Source organism: Helicoverpa zea, chromosome 8 (assembly GCF_022581195.2).
Source record: "Helicoverpa zea isolate HzStark_Cry1AcR chromosome 8, ilHelZeax1.1, whole genome shotgun sequence".
Lineage (NCBI taxonomy): Eukaryota > Metazoa > Arthropoda > Insecta > Lepidoptera > Noctuidae > Helicoverpa > Helicoverpa zea.
The window spans coordinates 750,768-772,749 of record NC_061459.1 but is presented as its reverse complement, the minus strand read 5'-3'; the positions used below and the strand labels follow the sequence as shown (position 1 = coordinate 772,749).

General features: G+C 35.4%; 3 protein-coding genes across 3 annotated transcripts; 1 reads left to right on the top strand and 2 right to left on the bottom strand.

Moving 5' to 3' along the window:
- The first annotated feature begins 839 nt into the window (after nucleotides 1-839).
- LOC124632595 lies at nucleotides 840-1,670 on the top strand. The gene has a single exon (XM_047167489.1). The coding sequence runs from the start codon at nucleotides 840-842 to the stop codon at nucleotides 1,668-1,670; it is 831 nt and encodes a 276-aa protein (XP_047023445.1).
- Nucleotides 1,671-10,907: 9,237 nt separating this feature from the next.
- LOC124632576 (sodium channel protein Nach-like) lies at nucleotides 10,908-16,393 on the bottom strand. The gene is made up of 8 exons (XM_047167451.1): nucleotides 16,218-16,393; nucleotides 15,706-15,807; nucleotides 14,651-14,786; nucleotides 12,748-12,941; nucleotides 12,105-12,238; nucleotides 11,605-11,716; nucleotides 11,236-11,342; nucleotides 10,908-11,062 (listed from the first exon to the last, which is right to left on the bottom strand). Exons 1-8 carry the CDS (start codon nucleotides 16,391-16,393, stop codon nucleotides 10,908-10,910), a joined length of 1,116 nt encoding a protein of 371 aa, XP_047023407.1.
- Nucleotides 16,394-16,652: 259 nt separating this feature from the next.
- Nucleotides 16,653-20,568, bottom strand: LOC124632594. The gene is made up of 3 exons (XM_047167488.1): nucleotides 20,045-20,568; nucleotides 19,371-19,933; nucleotides 16,653-16,857 (listed from the first exon to the last, which is right to left on the bottom strand). Exons 1-3 carry the CDS (start codon nucleotides 20,468-20,470, stop codon nucleotides 16,653-16,655), a joined length of 1,194 nt encoding a protein of 397 aa, XP_047023444.1. The 5' UTR covers nucleotides 20,471-20,568.
- Between the last annotated feature and the right edge of the window lie 1,414 nt (nucleotides 20,569-21,982).

The following is a 21,982-nucleotide window of genomic DNA, read 5'->3' as shown; positions in this document are numbered from 1 at the left end:
CACGGTTGATTTCAATGTAACAGATGAACCTAATGGATACCGTTTTCAATTCAATTTTTAGCTGTCGTTTAGAATTTATAAACAGTTGCAGAATAATCGTACCTATTTTACAAGGTTCTCCGAAATCCAGTTTCAGACAATATCATTTCTGTTCAAGTCGTCCGTGCGCTACCAAGTACAGACCCGTTGTCAGTTTCTCCGTACAATTTTAATTCGCTAAAGTTGTTTAAAGTAACTTATTTGTTGTAAAGTATTTACATTTACGAAGAACAATATGTGAGTGACATTCTGTGAAAAAGTTAAAGCGATACATGTAGTGGAACTATCTCAAAACATCATTTTATTTAAATAACGAACTTGTTTTGAACTAAAAAAGTGAGCGTCGAAGTGAACTTTGGACTGTGTCATAACGGTACCAACCAACTCCGCAACCACATCGGCAAGTCGTCCCAACAAATTGCTAGGACAGAAACAGAAATTTCGCCACTGTCAATAACGCATGCTTGGCGCAGTGGCTACGACGCCTGCCTCGGATACTGCGGACTGAGTTCAATTCCGGCCAGACACCAGAGATTTTTTGTCTATCCAAAACACTTTATTTTTGATTTCTTTGTCAAATATTGGAAACCCCGATTTCTAAACAAAAACATTCCGCAATAAAATTTGTTACCTTATTTTATTCGAATAATTTTTGCTGATACTCTGTTTGGTCACGACTGTTTACAATGCCGTTAAAAAGAACTCCTCCTACCTCGCCAGCGGTTTCGGAGTCTACAAACAAACATAGTAATCAAACGCAGCCATGCCTCAGCTTCTCAAGTAAATCAAATGACTCAACAATGGCGAACGTTAACACACATAAGAGGAAAAAGGGGAATGATGGCGAAATTGAATTTGAAGAAAGGCACCCTGTTCATCACCTGTTACAGCGCTCGGAAATCATAGAGATCATTAGAACCGAAATAAGTTCCGCAATCAAGAATGCCCTATCTAATGAATTCGCTTTCATGAAAGAGGAAATCCTTAGTTTCGAACAATCTATTAAGTTTATGAACGCCGAATTTGAAGACATGACGGCTAAATTTAAAGAGTGCAACGAGGAAGTAAAATCTCTGCGAAGTGAAAACAGCTGCCTACTAAAAAGGATAACAGACATGGAAGCTAGAATTGGACAATTGGAACAAGATGCCAGACAAAACAATATAGAAATCCATTGTTTACCTGAACATAAACGAGAAAACTTGGTAAATACTGTAATGCAACTTAGCAACGTTGTGTCCTATCCTCTTACTGAAAATGAAATACTATCATGCTCTAGAGTACAAAAGCTAAACGCATCCACTAGCCAACCAAGAGCAGTTATTTGCAAACTACCAAGCAAAATTAAGCGCGACAATCTGCTTGGGGCAATCTCATTATATAACAGATCAAACCCCAATAACAAATTGAACACGAAGCTCCTGGGCTACGGAGACAAATTATCCCCCGTATATGTAAGTGAACACCTCACCAAGGCTAATAAGTCATTGCATGCAGCCACCAGGATAGCAGCCAAGGAGAAAAAGTATAAATTCGTGTGGGTCAGAAACGGAAGAGTTTTCGTCAGGAAGGAGGAAGGTTCTACAGTACGTACTATAACCAGTTTAGAATGTCTGAAAAAACTAGACTAGTCATTTTGTTTCAATTATATTCTGCCACTGCCTGTGTAGTACTAGTAATTATATAAATTCAGTGAATTAATATTCTATTACCAAAATTCAAGAAGTATCCGTGGAAAGTTAGATACAATCTATTTGAATGTGCTAACAATGAATGTTCATATAATTGTTCTTACTGAAACATGGCTGAATGAAAGTGTGTTAGACTCAGAAATCTTAGATAACCGTTACCAAATTTTTAGGAGAGATAGGCAGTCGGGAACTTTTTCTGGGGGTAGGGAAGGAGGTGGCGTGCTAATAGCAGTTATTAAATCTATAAATGCGTATAGAAATAAATCTTTTGAGTCTTGTTGCGAGGACCTATGGGTAACATTAGACTTACCAACTAACTCTACTCTTAAAACATCTAAAAGAATCCACTTATGTGCGACTTACTTGGCTCCACCAGTAAATATTAATTTAATAACCTACTTCACGAATAAAGTTAGTAGTGCTATTAACGATGATTCTGTCATTATTATAGGTGACTTCAACTTGGGTAACATTAAATGGACCAAATCGTCTGCTCATCAACATGCGGAACCTAATGTTGACACAAATAATATCGGTAAAGTTTTTTTAGAATTCTTATCTTCTAATGACCTATACCAGTATAACGCTATAGAAAACAAACAGAATAGAATTTTAGACCTAGTCATATCCAATTTGATTTATCCGATTAAGGTCACGCGGTCCTGTGACGTCATATCTAAAGTAGATGATTTTCACCCGCCATTGCAGATTGCCATTCATCTCAACCTTCCCAAACCGCTTACGAATAAAAAGACTATGATTTACAAATTCAAAAACGCGGACTATCACAAAATCAGAAAACGTCTAGAAGAAATAAATTGGAATATTGTTTTAAAATCAGATACTATTGATACGGCTGTTGATAATTTTTATTTAGTATTACGAGAGATTATTGCTGAATCCGTTCCTCGACGGAGTGCAATTAAAAATTTGTATCCAATTTGGTACAACAGTAACCTAATTAAAATGTTGAAAGAAAAAGAAAAATGTCGACAAAGGATGAAAAAATACAAAAACAAACGAGATGAATATGAATACTTACTTCTTAAGGATCGATCATCCCGTAAAATAAAAGAATTATATCAAAAGTATTTACAAAATGTTCAAAATAATATAATTAAGAATCCCAAATATTTCTGGTCTTATATAAAAAACAAACGCGACGCTAAGAGCATTATTCCGAGACACATGAGGCTCAATAATAGTACTGCAACCGATGGCTTGAGCATTGCTGATTTATTCGCGGAGAACTTTGCTTCAGTTTATAGCCCTATCTCTAATATTGTACCGAACCCTACATACATCCATAACACCTGCAATAGCAACAACTTACATCATGTAACGCTATCTAAAACAAGCATACAGAGAAAACTTAAAAACTTGGATATAGCTAAGGGCTCGGGCTCTGATGGGATACCTCCGTTATTTATCAGGGAGTGTGCTGAACTTTTGTCAGAACCATTGTGTATGATTTTCAATCGGTCGTTGTCTGAAGGGATTTTTCCAAGGATCTGGAAGGAAGCCATCGTGATTCCAATTCTAAAATCAGGTGATAAAACTGATATTTGCAACTACAGGCCTATCAGTATATTGCCTACGTTAGCAAAGGTTTTTGAATCTCTTTTGTGTCCTATTTTGAACTGGCATATTAAAAGCTCAATAACGGAGCATCAGCATGGTTTCTTTAGAAACAGATCTACAGCGACAAACTTGGTTACCTTTGTCGAGAGAACTTTAGCCTATATGAGCAATGGTAAAGAAGTCGACGCTGTCTATAGTGATTTCAGCAAAGCTTTTGACAAGGTTGACCACGGTGTGTTGCTGCAAAAGCTCGAAACCACTTTCGGTGTTCACGGCCCACTTCTAAAATGGTTTGAGTCATACCTGGTTGGCCGAACCGCAAGAGTTGTAGTTAATGGACACTCATCCCGCAGCTTTGCACCTACATCTGGAGTACCACAGGGGTCTCATCTGGGCCCAGTACTATTCAACATGTTCATAGACGACATTAAACACTCTATACGTAACTCTCATTTTGAAATGTACGCCGACGATTTAAAGCTGTATAGGGTTGTTATGACCAAACATGATGAGTCACTCTTACAAGAGGATATTGATAGGCTCTGTGTGTGGTGTGAGAAGAACAGTATGATGATGAATGTTGCCAAGTGTTATCACGTAAAATTTTCACGTAAAAAACACAAATTTGATTCATCATACAAAATGAATAATCAAGTTTTAAGTAAAGTATCTGAAGTCAAAGATCTGGGTATAACCATTGATTCTGAAATGAAATTCAACACTCACACAGATCTTACGATTAACAAGAGCAACAGAATGCTAGCTTTTCTTAACCGTAGTACAAAACAATTTAGAAATTTGGCAGCACTCAAAACTTTGTTTTTCGCATTAGTTCGTAGTCATATAGAATATTGCTCCATCGTATGGTACCCAGTACATAAAATACACATTGAACGCATCGAAAGAATCCAAATAAAATTTATAAAAAGACTCTCTTATATAGCAGGTATAAAGAAAGCAATCAAAGACTACGAAGACAGACTAAAGCATTTCAAAATGAACTCTTTACACTGGCGTAGAAAGTTTGCGGGTCTTATGTTCTTGTTTAAAATATTAAATCAAAGAGTGGACTGCCCAACACTTCTGGCATCCATTAACATTAACATACCCCGAACGTCGGCTAGGCTGCATAACTATAAGCCCTTCGCTCCTAGTGGCCGTAAAACAAAGTATGGTAGTAACGCTCCTCTTACCTATATTCTCAGACATTGTAACGAAATTTTTCATGACTGTAACTTCGACATATTTTCAAACAGCCTCAATAGCTTTAAGAAATCTGTACTTACCCACATGTAGTTTTAATTTTAAGTTTATTTAATTTTAAGTTTATTTAATTTTAAGTCAATTATTTTTATTTTTTCATTCAATTTTATTCTGATAACATATAGATACATGAAATCAATATTATTTAATTTAATTTAATCAATTTAATTTAATGCATGATGTTATAATTCTAATTTACCAATTCATTATAATTTAAGCAACTAAGCATATTATTATTATTGTATTGTGAGAATCTTTTGTAATGTTGTGCTTACCTTTAATTTAGATACATGCAATGCTATCTTATATGTGAATGATGGATTACCATGAATGTCTGTGTGTGTATTTAGTTGGTTTGCCTTAAATAAATAAATAAATAAATAAATTTAAATCGGTTAAACGTTAGTGAGAAATCTGAGCACCTAACCTAACGCATGTCAAATAACAGCTTAACGTTGCTTTCCAAAACCATTTATGATCGATACAGTTTTCATACTTCGACCTATATATGAGTCATGCATCTATTTCTATAAATACAAACAAACACACATAATTATTAGTGAATAAGACAGCACTGCGCGGTAGAGGCGGTGACAGCTAGTAGAATATTCTATGAACTCGAAGGCGTTCGGTATTACCGTATCACTAATTGTAATGTAGGGAAATTAGGTTCAAACCAACGATAATGATATGAGGGAAATTCAATGCTCAGGGATTTTGGGATACAGGCCAAGAATAGGATTTCCAATGCTATTTCTTGTTTAGGCAACATACTCTTAATATGTGAGTATATACCTTGGAACAATTTTGGAGTCTTTGTTTTTCCTTTCTTTTCTTTTGTGAAGGAATATAGTTAAAGGTAAAGATAAAATGAATCGGCAGACCATGACGTAAATAAGATCTCATTCTAATAATTCCAACAAAATTTAATTTAGTATCTACAAAATATTTTTTGCACTGCATGCAGTAGAAAATGTTTTTTATTTTATTTATAAACCTCTGAATGTAGAAACCTACTTGTATAGAACCAAACACGAATTAATTTCTAATCACATGCAATCACGTCTAAATCAGGCAGTTACTATAATCCGGCCTAGACGATCATCCTAGACGATCATCCTAGACGATCATCCTAGGCTGAATATGCTATCAGCAAATATTTATGAGCTCCTTTGAGGTGTCGGTTAATAATCAACTGGACTAATTGACTCAAACCTATGCTCATGACTTCGTAAGTAGTCTTGTGTGAATGGCAAATATTGTTAGAAACAAACATGTATTAAATGAATACGTTAAGTATTTCGTATTTCTAAACTTATTTTCAAGTACGTTTATGTTTGGGTTTATTTGGCTGAACATAATAGGTCATATAAAAAAAAAATCACTTTGCCGTTCTTACCAATTTGGTTTCATCGTCTGCCTAGCTTTTTCCCAAAAACGTTGAGGATGGCTTCTAGTCTTACAGATTGCAGCTGAGATTGACATGAAACGAGTGCCTATCTGACCTCTTCTGCCCAGCTACTCGACTACTCGATACCCATTGGTAGGATTGATTGTCAGATTTTCAGGCTTTCGACTACCCGTAACCATAGCCGCAAATGACAGCCGGGGCCCCAGAATTTAACGTGCCTTCTGAAACCCCCATTGGCATACATAAGTAGGATAGTTTCACGTAATGATTATGAATTTATGTAGATAATGTTACATTATTCTATTGCAATAACCGAAGGCTAACGAAGGTGACATTGGACTTAAATAAATAGTAGAAAGAAAACTCATTGCATACAGTCTGTTGTTTACACATATACTGAATTATTCAGATTGTGTGTAAACAACAGACTGACTTGAGTCAATTAGTCCAGTTGATTATTAACCGACACCTCAAAGGAGCTCATAAATATTTGCTGATAGCATATTCAGCCTAGGATGATCGTCTAGGATGATCGTCTAGGATGATCGTCTAGGCCGGATTGTAGTAACTGCCTGATTTAGACGTGATTGCATGTGATTAGAAATTAATTCGTGTTTGGTTCTATACAAGTAGGTTTCTACATTCAGAGGTTTATAAATAAAATAAAAAACATTTTCTACTGCATGCAGTGCAAAAAATATTTTGTAGATACTAAATTAAATTTTGTTGGAATTATTAGAATGAGATCTTATTTACGTCATGGTCTGCCGATTCATTTTATCTTTACCTTTAACTATATTCCTTCACAAAAGAAAAGAAAGGAAAAACAAAGACTCCAAAATTGTTCCAAAGTATATACTCACATATTAAGAGTATGTTGCCTAAACAAGAAATAGCATTGGAAATCCTATTCTTGGCCTGTATCCCAAAATCCCTGAGCATTGAATTTCCCTCATATCATTATCGTTGGTTTGAACCTAATTTCCCTACATTACAATTAGTGATACGGTAATACCGAACGCCTTCGAGTTCATAGAATATTCTACTAGCTGTCACCGCCTCTACCGCGCAGTGCTGTCTTATTCACTAATAATTATGTGTGTTTGTTTGTATTTATAGAAATAGATGCATGACTCATATATAGGTCGAAGTATGAAAACTGTATCGATCATAAATGGTTTTGGAAAGCAACGTTAAGCTGTTATTTGACATGCGTTAGGTTAGGTGCTCAGATTTCTCACTAACGTTTAACCGATTTAAATGATATTGTCTGAAACTGGATTTCGGAGAACCTTGTAAAATAGGTACGATTATTCTGCAACTGTTTATAAATTCTAAACGACAGCTAAAAATTGAATTGAAAACGGTATCCATTAGGTTCATCTGTTACATTGAAATCAACCGTGATACAATAAAAATAGATTCGCCTTTATAAAAAAGCTAAACTCGCGACAGCGTTCAGCTAAAAGCTTGTTAAAAACAGAATTCCAGAAATAGCCGAATGCTCCAACTAGTCAATCGTAGCTTGCCAGAATATAGTTGTAACATTACTTATGAATGAGAACTTCGTGTATGCAAATATCTTACAATCTATGTACGATATATTTTGAATTTTGATACGGTCACAGTAAATGTTTGTGAAAAATTGTCTTATTTAAATTTTATTTTCTTTAACTGAGGAGTAGTTATTTGTAATATATCGATGTTAAAAGCGAGAGGGAGCTATGAAGATGTTTTCATCAGTGTAGCCAACCCTTCGAATTAATTTCTGTAACGAAACAAATATCAATAAAATTAATATAAATAGCAATATAAATATTATACCAATAAATATTTCCAACCTTCTTATATTTCCCTAAATTACCTAAAAATGTTTAATAGTCATTCCAAAATCCTTGAAGAACATCTCCTATCGATTTAAATTCCAAATACACGATGAAAAATATTCTTTAAAAGTCAATTTACAGGATGATGAAGCCACAGTCTAAAAAACTTCCCCACTTTCTGTAACAAGACTGGAAACGATTTCACAAAGTCGTTCTTTATAAATTCAGTTGTTGGATACTGTGGGATCCGTTTATTTATGGCGGGAATAAGACGCCGCCATTTTGGTAGGAAAGTTCTGAACTGTTGGCTGAGTGAGGCAGGTCCAGGATTTGTAGTGTTTGTACTACAATAGGGGGCTAGTGACGGTTTATTGAATTCGTTCGAAGACCGAATGATCCGTTCAGTAGCCTTTAGTGTAAAAATAACACACAATATTACTATATTACAACATAATAGGTAAGATTAAATACTAGTGTACCAATCATCGTGGGTACTTAGCACTGATTCGTATATTATTCAATTTCATCCCTCTGGTATGATTATTCGCATGGAGTCCGACTTAATATTATAACTTCAGCGATATATTCCGCGGGATTCATGGCCTTACATTCTTGAGTCGGCAAGTTTCAGAAACAAATTATTCTTCAGGTTAAGTCTTACGAAACTATGGCCAAGTCGGGATGACAAACTTCCCGGCTTAGATTTTATATAGTTTGTAGCTTTTTGCTGTTAAGCATATTATATATTTTTATTTCTTTTGCGTGGATAGGTAAGTATATTTCATCGAGAAGACTTTCAGTTCTTATACTTCTCTCATATAACACATAACATAATTATACCTACTTAATATAACAAAAATACCTGAAAATCTACGCAACCAGCTCCCAAAAAGGGCCACAAAAATTCCTCGTGCATAACCCGCCATCTTTTTATATCGTATCATATTTCTAAAGCAAACAGCGTTACGCAAGACCCAGATTTTTGCACACATGACAAAACACCGCACAAAAAGGTAGGGCCACAATGCGGGCCATGCAAATATTTTACACCAATAAGGGAAACATTCGTGGCAAGGTAAAAACAATAAGCTTTAAGAGCACAGGCTCGGTTACCTACAATTTATCCCCCGTAGCGAGGCACTGTATAATTTTTGCATGAACTTGGACCAAGGCTTCCGTGCCTGCAATCTTTATAAACGGAACGAGTGGTTATTTTTTTAGGGTAATATGCGTAGCATTAAATACGAGCCCTTTGAGCTTTTCTTGTTTATTCTGGTATTTTTTTGGGCTTGTTTCGGTTAGCGTCTAATGTTTTTAGGCCTTGAGTGGGATATGTTTGTTTTGGTCATATCTAAATTATAGCGCGGTTTTTTAAATAACTTTGTTGTAAGGGCAAATGTGTGTTAAATTAATTGAGTTTTTAAATGGTCCTTTATTGGAAGTTAATCATTAATGTGACTGATGTTTCTTTGACGTAAAAGAGCATAGTATTTAACTTCAATGACAAAAACACACCAAAAACACGAAATCCAAAACGATTAATATCAAACCGTACATTCAATGTTAACACAATAATTCACACGTCTAAATCGTTTCCCGAATCGATACCTACAAACGGTATCACTCAGCGATGCGATACAGAATGCATCGGCAAAGAGAACGCAATATATTGCCCCGTCGTGATTTAGCTAAAATATAATTCGATTTGCACGAGCAATAGCTTCCGAATACGGAGTGACTTTCCAAAATGCGGAATGTGTTAGGAATTGTGGATGAAGTTGCGGATTTTCGTTGTTAGGTTTATTCATTTAGTTTTGTGATTGAAGGAGCGTTGCTTGGTAAATAAAAATTGATGCAAGTACCTACTGAACCGATATTTCGATGGCATTTCAGCTCCAAAAGAAATCATGATTGAGAAGTAGCCTTGTTGCTGCACTAGTCTATAATTCTTTTACATTTCTTTTTTTAAATTATTTTACAGTGAAAAGTATTACTGATTTTAAAATTAAAAACGTTTTCCGTTGAACAAGTGCATAAGACAGAAAATTGTCAATAATTTATTCCCATAATTTGATTGCAAATTAAATTCTTTAAATTAAAATTCGCATAATTAACCTCAGCCATACCTAGCAAAAACAACAAAAGTACCCAAAATCCATTGGAATAGTTAAGTCGAAGTGTAATCTGGAGTATTTTAATTAAACACTGAGTTCCAATCTGATGGTTAACTTTATTCATTAGGTTTGTCTGTGACAATTTGGCGCGGTGCGAAACTTCGTCGTGTTACACATACTTTCGATCGCTCGCTACCTTTTATTACGTGGTTCAAAACTTTATGAATTCAATATTACCTTTTGAATGGTGTTGTCGCTCTTTTGTTTATTCACTTATTGATTTTTAAATCGCTGTTGACTATTTCTGACTGAAATTGTTTTTTTTTTTTATTTGTCATTCTGTCTGGATTTCCGATCCATACCTCTGAACTGAGTTGAGTACCTATACTTTAGTACATTGATAGGCTAGAGCCTGAGAAAGCAGACAGGCTTTAGAGAAAAGTACATACCATTTATCTGGATGCGGGAAGTAGTTCCTCAGGACGAGTTTGGAGCCATAAGTAAAAGTTAGTGTAAAATAAATGAAACCTTATATTTATGTGACAGTAAGCCAGTATAGAAAATAATTTATATTCATAATAGCGCCGGGATTAATGTTGTGTTGACCGCGTATGAAGTTCAGTGAGTCTGTTTAGGCGTTTGTTTGTAAAACAAATTTATTCCATGTCGGGCACAACCGCGGACCGTTATTAATGCTTATGGCTTTATTTGGCGCAATGAGAGCGGGAACAAAGAAATGTAGTGCAGTGGTTTACCCTGATTTGTGAATCGCAAGTGATGGGCTCGAATTAGACGTAAATATTTGGGGTTTTTGATAAATAGTTATAAGTAAGTGTAGAGAAACTCAGTATTAGTGAGATCAATGTAATATGTAATGAATATTAATATCATTTGATCGAAAATACTTTAACGCTAAAATTACACTTTGTCAATTATAAAAAGCTTTTGAAAACACGTGTCAAATACAAACGCGATCATATTACTATTTCTTTTGAGGATGTTTGACGTGCCGAATGTGACGATTATCCAAGTACTGCTGTACCCTGATGAGCATGAACCTCCAGCCGATTTGCAGCAGTTCCAGCATCGTGAGTACACTGCAGCCGAAACATACGTTGAACATACCTCCCAGTTGAGCTGCAAAACCAAATAAGGTAAGTAAGGTAACATAAAATTCCTCGTAAGCAAAATGCTTACGAGGCAAAATGCTTATTTTGAGCATTATTGCAAGCTTAACAAGAGAACATTAATTATTATATGCCATGGTTCGAATGACCTATGCTGATTACAGAATTTTAATAGGTACTTACAAAACAAGTCGTAGTATCCAAAGTAGCTCCATCGTTCTTTAGTCTTACGTTTGCGACCCTGAATGAAGATTCTCACTACTGTCACCTTCTTGAAGTTCAAACCGTTGCTGTAACAACATAGGTATTATATATTTTGTACGTATTAAATCTCATCTTAAGGGTCATTTGTTTAAAATATGAATTCAGAAGCCTTGATATTATATATATAAATAATATTTTATCAAATAAAATATTTTTTATATCGTCATTATCATTAGTCTACTAATTGTGACTTTTGGTATTAAATTGAGAATCCTCTATTTTGTCTTATTTCTTTGTATTGTCAGTTAATTAACAATCAATACGACGTAAATTATACGTGGAACTTACTAGAAGGATTCCACGGTCCTCACGGTAGGGTCAAGCGTGAAACTGGAAGCGGTGACTATGATGTTCTCCACATCACACGTCAGTGGGCAGTCGGCGCTCGTGTCATATGAGACTGTGGACATAGGGACTGTTAATGGATTCTTTGCTTAGGCCGAATTTCACGAAGGAAAATCATTTTTGGAAGAAGTCGGTGTTAAAATATATGAAGTTACTGTGTTACACGTCATTAAGATTCAATTTTAAACAAAAAACAGTTATTAAAATCCTGCTGAGCAAGAAATCATCATCATCATCATCATCTCAGCCATAGGACGTCCACTGCTGAACATAGGCCCCTGAGCAAGAAATGCTCACGAAATAAAATCATCAACATAGAATTATTCTAAAAACTTTTTTTTATAATCTGTGCTCGTCAATATTTGATCTGGAAGATTTAAAACTACCATAATTAATTCCATTGAAACTTTGGAAGATTTTATGAATTATAATAATTCATATACTCATAGCCTGTGTGGCACACAGCAGCATGGGAGCCCGGCACCTGGTAGTCCCCGGGGGTCGCGGGTGCGGAGTCCGCACGCACCCACATTTGTTCAACGTGTTCGCCATCTCCTTCTCTTGCAGACAGTAGTTCCTGTAAACAGAGATTTTTAGCTTGAATCTTATATATAAAAATGAATTGCTGTTCGTTAGTCTCACTAAAACTCGAGAATGGCTGAACCTATTTGGCTTATTTTGGTTTTAAAATGTTTGTAGAGGTCCAGGGAAGATTTAAACGATACGAAGTTCGCGGGATCAGCTAGTGCATTATAAAAAATATATTTTTTTTTATAAAAAAGATAAAGGTATACGTGTCGTAAACCTGCTACTAAGCTTATACAAGCGATTTTATCCTTGTCCCATAGGAACTACTTCTCGAACTCATCTAATAATTAGTAGCCTTCTATTTAAGTTTTTCTATTCGGATCGAACTCTGAGATTAACGCGGTCAAGCAAACACACAACTACAACATTTATTTATTTATTCATCAACCATTATTTTGCTGTACAATGTTTTTTTTTATGGTACAGCATTATAAAAATCTGTGAAAAATACTTTGGAGTGAACTAGAGACGAGGATTATGTTTTAGGTATCATCTTACTTGCTATAATGCGGAAAGTAGCGCAACACATTGGTGGACAAATTGCATTTCCTGAGTGACGGGCTGAGTGTCTTCGCGCCCTTGGCTATCTGGAAGCCGATGCTGGAGTATGAGATCCATTGCTCGGCACCAGGGTTGAGAGCTGTGCCGTTCATGGTTGTGTCCACGAAGTGCTGGCTGGTTTGAAGAGCTATCTGTGAGGAAAAACCCGGTTAAATAAATAATGTCGGGACACCTTTTTCACACACGGTCGGTTAGCCCCATGGTAAGTTATTTATTCGTTTATGGGTGCTAACACAACTGATAAACTACATATAGCTACATATATACATATTTATAAATACATATCATAACACCCAGACCACGGCCAACAAGCATGCTCATCACACAAATGTCGACCGAACCGGGAATCGAACCCGGGACCTCAGGTTCGGCGGTCCGGCATGATGACCATTGCGCCATCGAGGTTGAGTTATAATTTTCAAACATTTAGCATGCTCTAAAAATCTTGGTGCCTTCAAGTAGGCACATATTCGAAGAATCATGGTGTTCGCTTATGGACATAGAACTTGATTTTCTACAAACTGAGAACCTCCCTTTTTTGAAAGTGGGTTAATGAATCATTAGTATGGATTCTTGGCATTGTGTTGTAATTAAAACCTCTTTCTTATATAATTCGATATTTGCCTTTTAGTGGGATATAATACTTTTGTGCAACAAGATGTAATGGGTTAACCCTTAAATTGGCAGTGTACTCCACCAAAGACATTAACTTTTTTTAAATTGATTGTAGTACTAATTAAAAAAAAAATATTCTTTTTTATTCTTTTTGGCTTGCAAATATTGTTTATTTTGGTGGAAAAAATATTTGAATGTGGTTCCATTGAAAAATAGCTGTCAAATTCAAAATGTCTTCCAAGCGGTCTGGTGCATCTGGGTCACGGGTAAGTTTTTTTGTGCTGTTTTACATTTTTTTGGATGGGACTTGTGGTTATTTGGCTTTAAATTGCATAGGAACATTATAAATGATATCAATCATTCGTAATTTTGTGTGTAAATTATGTAATCGCAATTTTATAAGTTCATAACTATGTATGTACTCCCTGAATACCGTTGCTAAGTATGTAGTGAAGTCCACAACATAAACTTTGGTATACACGGAGTACATTGCTCATTACTTAGAAATGCAAACTAGCCTTTTTTTGTTGGTTTTTATGTAAAATGACTTCAGTTGTGTTGTGAATTGTATGTCATACAGCATGTTCTTTTTCTTTTTCAGCAGTGCTTGAACCTGACACGACCTGATTTAGCAGATATGCTTATATCTTTGTACCCGACCCCTTTCAAGAGCCAACGTCTTGAAAGGGGTCCGGTACATGGTGGTAATTGGGTAGGTGAAGGAGAAAATAATTCAGAAACCTACAGCTGGACGGCCGGTGGACAGTATCAGAAAATACTGTCGGACATTTTCCAGAAATAGCAGATAAGCAATCACGCTGTAGGTTTTGCAAAGATAGAAGAACTAAAGTTTTTTGCGTGAAATGCAATGTGCTCCTGTGTTTTATGGTAGGAGAAAGTAAGAAAAGAAATTGCTTCCGCTAATCTCACTCGCAATAAATGCATATTATGTAGCTTGATAAGAATTATGATTAATAAAGTGAAGATTTTACTAAAATGTGTTTTATTCATATATTGGCAACGTATTCCACGTAGTACGAACAGAAGAACTACTATAATTGGCAATGTACTCCCCGGAGTACATAGATTTTCGCGAAAACTGTAATAGGTAGATTTTTTTTTAAATTTTTTTCAGTCATCTGTCATCGTAATAAACCAGGATATAACAAAAAATAATTAAATTTTTGTAGTAAATTGATTTGCCCATTTTAGGGTGATAACTTACCCACTTATAAGTAAGATCAATGCTAGTCGGCTTCTGACTCTGATTGACAGCAATAGTCAGACCACTGGTGTAGCCGAATTCCCTCGTGTACCAGTGTTGGGGAGTGCGTTTGATCTTGACTCCTTCTTCCATTTCTCTGGAATGTCAAATAAAATGTAACTTAGTACTATTTACGCAAGAGAGATCTCTAACGAGTTTTTGCACGCGGTTTCACCCCCGTCCCGAAAGAACTTCTTCCCGAACTTCTTTCCTATCTTATGTATTTTTCCTGGTTTTAAGCTACATTTAAATTTTCCGTGATTTTTGGTACGAAGATGAAAAATCGCTCTAATTTGATTACTTAATGTGGTAGAACTTAATATTTAGATCACGGCTTAGTAACACTTCTAATAATAATTATTTCCTTGAACTCCGTATTTTATATAAAGTTGAATATATAATTTGCCGTAGTAACATACATTTATGATGTACGAGTATAAAACAGTTTCTAAGAAGTTACGAGTTGTTCCTTGTAACTTCAGAGAAATTAATATTGTAACCAAGAGGAAACTAAATAGAAGATATCGTAGTATGCTTGATATACATATAAGTAAATTAATTTTGTTTTAACTTAAAGTAACCTTTTACTTATTTATCTTTTTCCTACTATTATTATAAATGCGAAACTTTGCAAGAATATATGAGTGTCTATGATTGTTACTTTTTTGCGCAAAAAATACCATGTTTTGAAACGTGGCAGTAATTTAGGCAAACATATAAAAAAAACACAATACATGTCTCTTTAAGATGCGGGTGAAACCGCCAGAGATGCTAGTTGTGAATGTAACTTTGAATATTACGTATTTTCCTTCCTGATCTTTACACGAGGTCACATTTGCTATGCTATTTAATATAATGATTATATGAAGACCTGTAAGAGTAATGAAATTAGACCTATTTCTTTTTTAATTGGGTACGGTTTCCGTAATCAAATCTGGTGATTGTGGACGAAAATGTCTGTTCTTGATGTGTGTATGTATTATGATGGTCTAAGATTCTGAGTAGTTTATACCCACCTCCTCAAAGACCTTCCATTAAAGATGCAGCAGAATCCATCTCCTGTCAGTTCCATTTGAAATATATCAGAACAGTTTAATAACACGTTCCCAAAGCGGCACCTGGTATCAACAATCCAAATTAGGTTATATTCTCAGAATAGTCACAGTTTAAATATGAATAGTTCACGTACTACATTTCAAAGAAAAACTTTAATAACTACAATATGAGTATATTGATCGGATATACAGCACTTTTGCTTCTCAGTTTCTCAGAAATAGGAAATCCTTTTCTATATTGGGCCTTGTTTCGTGAGACCATACAATTAATATGCCGAATTTGATCTCACACCAGTGTGGTTACAGAATCGAATTCAGTTATACACACAAAAAAGTGACAACCCAAAAGTTCCACTGATAGACAGGCTGGGGTATTGGGGTAACCGATTGAATACATGGCCTTGGTTTCAAATGACTATCTGCAGATACTAGATACCCAAGCACCGATCCCCTTGCTAAAACTTCCAACTCACTTGATGAGCGTCTCTTCACAGGTGGCGGTGAGGCGTTCAGCAGCAGTCTCCACATCCAGGTCGTTGTATTCCAGGAGTTCCTCCAGCCGGAGCAGGTCTCCCAAGTTGTACACCACGTCGAGGGAGTAGAACGCAGCCAGCTGATTGATGATCTCTCGCGTGGCAGTCGAGTTCATGTTCGGAGGATATTTTCTGAAGAAGAATAGGGGTTAAACAGAAACAATGGAAATAGTTTTCAGCTTCTGTTCCAGTACACAGTAGTACCCACGTACCATAATAAAATATAGGTCACAAATGGATTGGTTGGATTGTTGGCGCTCGGTCTGCGATTGTGCGAATGGCAATGTGTTGGTTTCTTTTATCTGTCATGATAATTGAAGAATTTGTTTGAGATTCTCACCAAAAAAAATCATTAAATATAAGCAAGTCGAAAACTTACATCTCATCCAAAAAGGCATCAATTTTCTCCTCGACAAACCGCACTTCAGGACACAAGGTGACCGCAGGAAAGAGTCTCTTCATAAAGACCTGTTCGTGCTGCACCATATATATCGGAGTCTCCTCATAGCGCTCCACTGTGAGGATCACCAGGATAATGGCAGCTCCTAGGACTGCTAGCAGTGCTGGGGCCCACAGCCATCTGGAGAAATGTCAGAAGTAATATACTGCCATGTAGCTAGCATTTGTCCTTAGGGAGGCATGCGTGAAGCCAATAGCAATACGTAGAAATCCTTTGAGACAACTATACTAGAGTATGACACATAACCGGTCATCAATAGATCTTAAGTTATTAAGACGTTAAATGATTTCTAATAAAATGTTATGTATGTTAAATACGTACTCAAAAAACCTACAAAATATAATAAAAAAAAAAACTCATTTTTATTATTTTGACTTTGTCCGAATCTAACGTGAAACTGTTAATAAGGCTAAAAATACCAATCATAAACTCTTATAGGCTAGACCCATTTGGACCTATCTGGATGGAATAAATCTCAGAGCTTTTAAGACCATCTGTGAAATTAACTATCTGGAACATAATTGATTTTATTTCAAGCCTGAGTACGACGCATTTTTCACTCACAATAATGAAAGAAAAAGAAGTTATTGAATTACGAAAAAAGTCCTTTAGCAAAGTCTGTTTCTTGAATAAGAAATCCTTAATTAGTGTTAAGGCTATTCATTTAGTAGTAAGACCTTTCACGGGGAAGTTCTATACATATTATGGGCTCTTGGACTCTTACATATCTTCTATAACTTGGTCAGCCTGGTCGTGAAGGTTTTGAAGTCTTCAGAAACCAAAGGTAACGAGTTACATACCTGGACGTTTTATCAGCTAGTCTATTGGCTCCATGGAGTTGCGAGTGACGCAGTAGTTCTAATGGAGTGATTTCCCTTGCTTTAGAAGATTTATGTTTAAAAGTATGCATATTTTGTAATAACAAAATTATAAAATTGCCGAAAAAGTGAAATTACTGTTCTCAAGTTTTTTAGGCTTTCTTATTTTATTTTTATTGTGAAGAACGTCTACTTCTGAAATTCAGTCTACAATCGTGATTTGGTTTAAGCAACCAATTTGAATTTCTCCGAAAAGCAAACAAGACAAAGCTATTGTAAAATTGATGAAAACATGTTCGTCATCCTTCCATATAATACTGCTGCAAATTGTACAGTACGTAGTAAGAACGCAGTAAATAATAGGTACAGTTGGGGTAATAATGATTTTCGGGAATCACCGGTACGTTGTTAATCCGGCGTCCACTCGACAACTGCGTGGAATCAAAGGGGTGAAATTAATTTTATTACTCCCCCAGCAAATCAATCATTTTGACAATAAAGTGCGATGGTATCGCGCGTTCCAGCGCCGGTTTATTGTTAATCAGTTTTTTATTACTTTTGCATGATTTATTGATAGTGCATGAGGTATTATTTTGTAGGCGATCGAATAAATTGCTGCCGGTTTTTTATTTTTAATAATTTTAAGGTATTTTTTATTCTGTGGGTCAAGTTTTATAAGGCTACATAAAACTGATAAAGAAAAGTACATAGATTACGTTATGTCCAAGTTTTAACTATAGTTAACCCATTCGTAAGGAACATTTGTGGTTACAAACATATGGACAAACCGACGGCCATAAATGTAAAAATATAAAAGTTTCTTGTAGACACTTACTACTAATAATTTTCCCCATAGATACTCACTAATGTGTTCGCCGCTTTAGCCAACGATGATAAATATTAAAATGGACAAATATCCCTAGTTTTGAGCTATGAATGTTTTTATCATCCACAAGCCTATAATGGGTTTCTATGACATTTACGAGTGCTGTGTGAAAAACTACCCCATGTTGTTTACGGTGCTCCATACGAGTTGTTAATAGGCTATTTTATTTTAACGATTCACTGTAGTTTATTTGTTTTCCTTGCATATTTACGTGTAACATACGGAACTTTTTTTATATACACCGTGACTTTTTAGTCGTCTTACAACGGCAGCCCACTTCATGTCTCCAATGACTAGAAAACGTTCATATATAAAAAATAGTTATTTGTTATACAAGAGTGCAAAGTTGCTTTTTAACCGCGGGCTCAATTTTGATGACCGAGCAAGCGAAGGATTCTAAATTTGAAACACGAGCGTAGCGAGTGTTTCAAAAATTAGAATCCTGAGCGATAGCGAGGGAATCAAATGAGCACAAGGTGAAAAATCTTTGCACTCGAGTGCAACACGTAACTTTTCATCCCACCTCATCGAGGAAATGACTAAATGCAAAAAAATATATAATGAGTAGACGGCTCACCTCCAGCAGTGAAAACTACGAGAAGAAGAAGGAATAAAAATACGTTTGCAATCAATATAATTTAATTTTAGTTTGGGTATTAACTACTACATTATACTACAGGCTAATTTATTAATCTTAACAAATGATGATTAGAAATTAAGAAAAATTGAATGTAACGTTGTTACAGTTAGTTATGTGGAGTGTAATATTTTTGTTTTTGTTCGGTACTGTAATGTTGGTGGTAGAGACTTGTGTATTATTATTATTGTTTTTTGGTAAGTTATCTGTATCACTTAATATTTCTACAGATTCATTAGATTCCTTTGGCGTAAATGTTGGCGAGAGAGGGCGAAGGCTAGATGTTTCGTACTGGCTCATTGTTGATGTGGAAGGGCCAGTCCAAGGATCTGACAAAGGCTTGTTCAGTGTAATGGCTCCCACGATGCCTTTACATATTTTAGACTTATTTTCGATAGAATCCTCTATATATCCTTCTACTACCGCATTAGACTTCCAGCCTCCATGACGCTTAAGAGACAGAAGATCAGCTCCTGAATCGGCCAAAAGTGTGGCTGAAGTTCGTCGGAAACAATGACCCGTGTACAGTTGAGGTTCTGGGAGTTCGAGAAATGTCGCTATTTCTCGTGGGATACTGCCAATTTTATTAGAACCCATAGGCTGTCGAACACACTTTCCGTTGCGATATTGTAGAAAAAATCGATTGGTTGGAGTGTTAAGAGGGCGTAAAGCTTTGTATTTCTCTACAATCGCTGCGCACTCCTTGCGAATGACGAAGTTGCGGTCTCTTTTGGTCTTTGTATTCGTTAAGTGTATCAATAACAATTCATCCGAATGTTTCTCAATATTTGTGACATTAAGCAGTGTTAGTTCATTTGTTCTACATGCTCCGTTTATGCCAATAATAAGAACAACCTGTAAAGAATAGAGTATTTAAGTAGTAGATAATGAAAATTAATTACATTAATATGCATGCATGCTTATGCCAACTACATTAATAATAATACCTACTGAATGTACACTTACTTTTGCCGCCAAATACATGGAATCTGGTGCATTGTTAACAAACTTTTCTATTTCGGATGCTGTGAAAACTTTCGATTTTTTTGGTTGATGACCAGATGAGGCTCTTTTTAAAAATGCCAGTAACTTAGTATATGTTTCGATATTAATATCTTTTTTCATCTTAATCGTTGCTTTTAGCATTGAGTAAGTACTCCATAGTGTGCTAGATTTCCTCGTCTTATATAATTCAACAAAATATGCAAGCAAAACGTTTTCTGAAAATGTTTTGGCACCTTTAGCTATTCGCCATGTATTGAACATTTCATATTGTTTCAAATACTTCTCGCGTGATTGTTGAGGGAGAAAGGTCATCTGTACATTATTTACAGTTTCGATCAATTCTGTCGGCGTCAAATATATGTCGTCGTCGTCACTAAAATCACTCATTTTAATATTTGAATATGTTTTCACTTTTAAACAATATGACGTAAAAAGAAATTAGCGCGCGCAACGCAAATTAAGAAAAAAAGTACCAAGGTTTTCTGAATTCAAACATGTTGATGACGGGCTGTGTTCCGAAGCTAGTGCTCAGGACATTACGTCAACTTGTATCACCGTAGCACTCCGTACAATAAGGCATTGATTCGTGAGGTCATTAACACTAGGCAGTATACTGAGTTTAATTTCGGAACACAGCCGAATTCACAAACTCAGTCCACATGACGTTCTAAATTCAAATCACTTTGCCGCTCTAGAGGAAAAAATGGGCTTTTGCGCTCAGATATCAAAGAGTAAAAATACCCTTTCCGAGATGGTGGGATGAAAAAAATATTTTCATTCCACCATCTTGGAAAGAGTAGGTTTATCCTTTGATATCTGAGCGCAAAAGCCGTTTTTACTCTAGAGCGGCAAAGTGATTTGAATTTAGAACATTGTGTGCAATACTACATTTGAGACAATCTTAATGACTTTTCAAACAAATACATATTAAACAAATAAAATACTGCTTAAAATAATTATTCAATCAATTAAGTATTTTTTATTATTGTTTTTACATAGATTTTTAACCTCGTTTCATTTTTAAACTGGGTTTTCAAATAAATGAACTTTAATAGGTACTTCTTTTTAATTTGATACTCATTATGTCGCGCCATTTTGTTTTTTTGTATTTAGTAATTTCCTCGATGAGGTGGGATGAAAAGTTACGTGTTGCACTCGAGTGCAAAGATTTTTCACCTTGTGCTCTTTTGATTCTCTCGCTATCGCTCAGGATTCTAATTATTGAAACACTCGCTACGCTCGTGTTTCAATTTTAGAATCCTTCGCTTGCTCGGTCATCGAAATTGAGCCCGCGGTTAAAAAGCAACTTTGCACTCTTGTATAACAAATAACTATTATGAGATTTTAATAATTTAAAAATAAAAATTAATTCATTATTATGATGCATGACGTAGATTATATGAACACCCTGTTGTGAGCGCTGCCCGCGAATCTTGTATCAATGGAGCGCGGCGCGTTGGGAAGGTACCTACTTTCTACCGTTTGATACGTAAACTTTTTTTTTTTCAGTATTTTTCTTTGCACCTATTATCTTAATTAAGTAAGGCTATAAAATTAATAATCGTGTCTAGTGGTATTTTATGTCGGATAGATTGAGTGGACCACCTTTGTAAGACGACTAAAAAGTCACGGTGTATAAGTTTTTAATCATAAAAAAATATGAAAATTTTCACCATTTTATATATTTTTTAGGTGCGAATATCGCACCTAAAAAATATATAAAATATTAAAGAAACGATGAAACATTATAAAATATTAAAGAAACGATGAAACGACCAGAAAAACGATGGATTGGACTTTGTGAAAGTCGACATGTCTAGAAAAAAATAGGGTAAAGGCAGGAGGATGATGATGATCATAACATACAATATTAAATTGTCATTGAAGAGCGAATCAGTA

Bases quoted from the DNA above. Each gene is read 5' to 3' on its own strand.
- LOC124632594 (XM_047167488.1), bottom strand. From the start codon at position 20,470: ATGAGTGATTTTAGTGACGACGACGACATATATTTGACGCCGACAGAA. The intron at 19,934-20,044 runs GTAAGTGTACAT...TATTCTTTACAG, and splicing joins CCATGTATTTGGCGGCAAAA to GTTGTTCTTATTATTGGCAT. The intron at 16,858-19,370 runs GTACGAAACATC...ACATTTCTCCAG, and splicing joins TCCACATCAACAATGAGCCA to ATGGCTGTGGGCCCCAGCAC.
- LOC124632595 (XM_047167489.1), top strand. From the start codon at position 840: ATGGCGAACGTTAACACACATAAGAGGAAAAAGGGGAATGATGGCGAA.
- LOC124632576 (XM_047167451.1), bottom strand. From the start codon at position 16,393: ATGAACTCGACTGCCACGCGAGAGATCATCAATCAGCTGGCTGCGTTC. The intron at 14,787-15,705 runs GTGGGTATAAAC...TTGACATTCCAG, and splicing joins AATGGAAGGTCTTTGAGGAG to AGAAATGGAAGAAGGAGTCA. The intron at 11,717-12,104 runs GTATATGAATTA...CTATGTCCACAG, and splicing joins GTGTGCCACACAGGCTATGA to TCTCATATGACACGAGCGCC.